Source organism: Austrofundulus limnaeus, unplaced genomic scaffold (genome assembly GCF_001266775.1).
Source record: "Austrofundulus limnaeus strain Quisiro unplaced genomic scaffold, Austrofundulus_limnaeus-1.0 Scaffold584, whole genome shotgun sequence".
NCBI lineage: Eukaryota > Metazoa > Chordata > Actinopteri > Cyprinodontiformes > Rivulidae > Austrofundulus > Austrofundulus limnaeus.
In genome coordinates this window covers 64108-69455 of record NW_013952986.1, presented here as the reverse complement: position 1 = coordinate 69455, position 5348 = coordinate 64108, and the positions used below count along the sequence as shown (strand labels likewise).

Here is a 5348-nt window from a genome sequence, read left to right as displayed (position 1 = left end):
AATAAATACTGTCCCTCTGCTGGACACGTCCAAATAAATACTGTCCCTCCGCTGGACACGTCCAAATAAATACTGTCCCTCCTCTGGACACGTCCAAACCCTCCGAGTCTGGTTTCTCTAACTGTCTCCAGTCCTTCAACCTGTCCCTCTGATGATCTCATTCCTGATCAGATCCAAGGAGAACCTTTTTGTCCCTGTCTCTGTCTCCACTGTGTCTCTGAACAGAACCTGGTCCCAGCAGGTTCAGGTGCTCACCTTGGAGTTGAGCATGATCTCTGGAGCTCGGTACCAGCGCGTGGCCACGTACTCCGTCAGGAACCCGGTGTGGTCGTGGTCGGGGTCGGCCACACGGGCCAGACCGAAGTCACAGATCTGAGGGACAAACGAACAGAAGAAGAGACGTCAGAGGAACTCGAACTGTTAAAGAAAGAGTCCAGCAGGTGAGCTGAAGGTCAGACGTCACCTTCAGATCACAGGTGGTGTTCAGCAGAAGGTTGGAGGGCTTCAGGTCCCGGTGCAGGACGTTGGCAGAGTGGATGTACTTCAGCCCTCGCAGGATCTGGTACAGGAAGTAGCAGATGTGGTCGTTGCTCAGGTGTTGAGTCTTCAGGAGCTTGTACAGGTCGGTCTCCATGAGATCCTGGACGATATATCTGCAGCGCTGAGAGTTAAAGTCTTTAACTCCTGTTTGATTCGACTCAGTCAGACCTTCTGGTGATGATAAAGTCCCAGCAGGGTCACTGAAGGTCATTTAAACTGCTTCAAGAGCTGATGAACGAGTAGAAACCAGAAATACAGTAGCTAATGCTAGGCTAATGCTTCAATACTGACTTATTCCACCATCCTGCTGCAGCCAGCTGGATGGTTTTTAAAGGAGTACTCTACTTTTACAGTAGTACTCTTTTTAAAGGAGTACTCTACTTTTACAGTAGTACTCTTTTTAAAGGAGTACTCTACTTTTACAGTAGTACTCTTTTTAAAGGAGTACTCCCTCTTACAGTACAACTCTCTCCTTTTACAGTACTTTCCTTTTAAAGGCGTACTCTTTTTAAAGGAGTACTCCTTTTAAAGGAGTACTCTCATTTTAAAGGAGTACTTTCATATTAAAGGAGTACTTTCATATTAAAGGAGTACTTTCATATTAAAGGAGTACTCTCCCATTACAGTAGTACTCTCCCTTTACAGTGCTTTCCTTTTAAAGAAGTACTCTTTTTAAAGGAGTACTCTCCTTTTAAAGGAGTACTTTCATATTAAAGGAGTACTTTCATATTAAAGGAGTACTCTCCTATTACAGTAGTACTCTCCTATTACAGTAGTACTCTCCTATTACAGTAGTACTCTCCTTTTAAAGTAGTACTCTCCTTTTAAAGTAGTACTCTATTATAGTAGTACTCTATTACAGTAGTACTCTATTATAGTACTCTCCTTTTAAAGTAGTACTCTCCTTTTAAAGTAGTACTCTCCTTTTAAAGTAGTACTCTCCTTTTAAAGTAGTACTCTCCTTTTAAAGTAGTACTTTCATATTACAGTAGTACTCTCCTATTACAGTAGTACTCTGTTACAGTAGTACTCTGTTACAGTAGTACTCTGTTACAGTAGTACTCTGTTACAGTAGTACTCTGTTACAGTAGTACTCTCCTGTTACAGTAGTACTCTCCTGTTACAGTAGTACTGGATGTGAACTAGTACTCAGCTCTGAGTGTTTCTAGTGTTTGGAGGAGGTGAGTTTAGGGTTGGGTATAATCGTATCATGTAATTAATTGTCAGAAAAACGTTAATCGATTATTTTTTGGCACTTGATGATTAATACGATTAATGACACGAGGCAGACTGACTGGAGATTTCCCCGTCAGTCCCGTCGGTGCTCCTCTCCGCTTCAAATATGACGAATATTTTAAAAAAGTTCTGTAATTTATTTATCTATCAACACAATTTTAAATTAGATGTACAGCCTGAAGTCTGTAATTTTGACACATTTTGGAACAGATTTTTACAAAGAGCAAATATTTCCTAATAAATTGGTCATGTGACCAGGACGTAAGTCTCCAGGGACTCCACGGGAGTAATCGTCAAATTAATCGTTATCGGCTAAATATCCCAATTAATCGTGATTAATTTTTTTGCAAACATTGCCCAACCCTAGTTTGTATAAAGATTCGATGTTGGAGCAGAAACGAACCTAAAAATAAAAACTGGGACCGACCGTGGACCAGTTCTGGTTCTGGTCCAGACCAACACAAACCGACAGGTGGTCATGATGTAATACACAGCTGGTCTGTTCAGAACAAAACCAATGGGAGGATACACGTCCTTCATCTGGTCGATGGTGGGCGCCCGGATGATGTCGTTGATGCCGATGATGTTCTCGTGCTTGAAGCGCATGAGGATCTTGATCTCTCTCAGGGTGCGTTGGCAGTAGGTCTGGTGCTCGAAGGGGCTGATCTTTTTGATGGCCACGCGCAGCTTGTTGTCCCGGTCGTAAGCAGAGCTGCAGGGTCAGAAACACACAAACAACTTGTCGGGAATTCCTGGACCGGAGGCATTTCTGATGAACCGCTGAAAAGATTTCAACTCAACAATTAGAAATCAAATCATACAAGGAGGTGGCTTGATTCAAGATGGCCGCCACACCCGACACATTTTACAGATACTGAGCTCAACTTTTTTTAATTTTATTACACAAACTGTAGAGAACAAAGCTAAAGAACGTGTTATTTGTTTAGATGTTTGTCTAATAAAAATACAACTTAAAGTTTAAGCTCGTCTTGTTCTCTAGACGGACTTTAGAAGAAGAAAACTTTTTGAGAAGTGTTTCTAAAAGAACTGTCTGATGACAAAACTCTCCTTCCTTCCTGTGGTTTTAATGTGAAACCAGAACCAGTTTTCTCCTGTAAATTAATGTCCTGCATTAAAAAAATTAATGCCTTGTTAATATTTTACTTTCACCACTAAAAACACATTAATCTAGACTGTTTTAATAGCAACACTGAGTTTTATCAGTTTTATAAAGTGAACAGTAAAAACTGCGCTGACTGATCTGATTTCATCCTGGTTTCAGGTTCTGTTACTAAGAAAAGATAAAATGTGTTTATTTTTTTCTAAGAACGTCTTTCAGCAACACTTTCGAGAACCCTCCTGTGGGAAAGTTTCAGGTTTATGTTTACTTTGCATCTTTTTGTTTTCTGTTGCAACACTGCGGTTATTTCAAATTAAAACTCATCGACACAACAATACAAACTAATCGCATGGAGCTACATCTGAGCCATAAAGTTTGTTCAGAAAAAAATTTAAACAAAAATAAAGATTTTAAAGTGAAAAAAAGTTGACTACTTGTCAGATTCTATTTTTTTTAAATTAGTTTCTAATATCTGGCCCTGTTTTAGCATGGGGGCGGAGCCTCAGATGACAGTGGGTGTGGCATCATGGCCGACAGGTCTACATTAAATATTTCCAGTTGTTTTATTCAGCAAATCACAAACAAAATATCGATGACGCGTTAAAGACACTGAACTGGGAACATTTTGTCCAGCCTGAGTTGAGCTGTCAGTCATGATGTCACACCCACCGTCAGAGGCCCAACCTCCAACGCCAAAACAGGGCCAGAAATTAGAAACCCCAATTTAGCTTCATAAAAATGTTTTAAACATGTTAGAGATGAAGAAATGTTTTAATAAGATATTAAACCTCAGTCTGTCTTCACTGGTTTTTCTTTCAGTTTACGTTTAACCCTTTTATATCAGAATCAAACATTTTAAAATGTTATTTTTAATTTAATTCATCAGGTTATTGTAACTATGAAAAAAATGAAATGCTTAAAAAAAGGTGAAAGTTTTTTTTTGGGATAAAAAAAGAGCAAAAATTTTTGCAATTTGTTTTAAAACACCCAAAAAAGCTGAATCTAGCACAAAGCAGCAGAAAGTTTGTCAGCTGAATTGAGCACTGAGAAGCTGAAATTATCACAAAAAAGTGAATTTAGGTGGAAAAAAAAGGTAAAATTAGCTGAAATAACTACAAAGTTTAAAATGCAGCAAACAGCTGAAAAAAAACAGAGCTTAAACTAGAAGACAGAAGCTGACTGAAGCACAAATCACTGAAAAGAGAAAAAAAAAGCTAAACTTAGAAGAAAAAGCAGTTAAGGAAGCTGAAATTGGCACAAACGTAAAAAAACAAACCTGAACAAAAGATGAGAAATGCAGTAAAAGTTTATAAAAAATTATAAAAAAGATTTTAAAGATGTGAAATAGAGATCCATTCATTTAAAATGGGAACAAAAACAGGTGAAAAAGCTGAATATGTCAATAAGTATAAAGAGCTGAAAAACTAAAAGCTGCAGCTGGAACGTTATGAATAAAGTGTCCAGCATCTTGTTTGTTTTATTTAGTTAAAATGTAAACCTCATCCTGGATGTTTAACTGTAAAAAGCCTTCTGGTCGTGGGCTGAACACAGATCCAGACGTCTTCTCTGGACCCGGGTCGTCTCGGGCCTACCAGAACCGCCAACGGATCATCTGAACACAAACTGCCGCAGCTTGTTTTCTTTTTGTTTCAGAGCCTCGGTTTTATTACTGCGCGTTACAAACGGCGCTGATGTCTGATAAAACACCCACAGAACGGGACAAAATAAGAACCGGGTTGCCATGGAAACCCGGGTGTAAGGACAAATAGAAATGTAAACACGAGCGTACGAGCCTCCTGCCAGGGAAATATGAGTGACCCTCTGCTTGTTCCAGAGCGTGTGTGGAAATGAAGCTTTCACACATCATCGTGTTCCAGGCAGCAGGAGCTACGAGGCTCAACAAAGGTTCTGGTCCGACCCTGAACCCATCCTCCTGAGAAAAACCAGCACCGATTTCTGCACAAGTTCAAATTAAAACCTGCAATCTGCATCAACTGCAGATAGTTACCAAATATTTAACTTTACAAAAATATCTCTCAATGAAAATACAGAACTTTACAAATACTACTAAATATTTTTGAAATTCCAGCTATAATGCTAATACTGCTAATGCTAATTATTCTACAGATAGCTAAAATATATATAATGCTAATACTACTACTGCTAATATTACTGCTACTTTTGCTAATGCTAATATTTCTACAGGCGATTATACTTTTGCTTATGCTAATACTGCTAATGTTATTTCTACAGGAGATAATACTTTAGCTAATGCTAATACAGCTAATGCTAATTATTCTACAGATAGCTAGAATATATATAATGCTAATACTAGTACTGCTAATAATCCTGCTACTTTTGCTAATGCTAATATTTCTACAGGCGATTATACTTGAGCTAATGCTAATACTGCTAATGCTAATTATTCTACAGATGGCTAGAATATATATAT

The 5348-nt window shown here is 38.5% G+C and overlaps 1 protein-coding gene across 1 annotated transcript in view; it reads right to left on the bottom strand.

The window, feature by feature from the left end:
- Positions 1-255: 255 nt before the first annotated feature.
- LOC106530982 (mitogen-activated protein kinase 1) overlaps positions 256-5348 on the bottom strand; it is a gene marked incomplete at its 3' end in the record, with an annotated part of 22260 nt that continues 17167 nt past the window's right edge. The window contains 3 exon segments of the mRNA XM_014026725.1: positions 256-372; positions 464-653; positions 2306-2488. Coding sequence (XP_013882179.1) covers positions 256-372; positions 464-653; positions 2306-2488 — 490 coding nt within the window.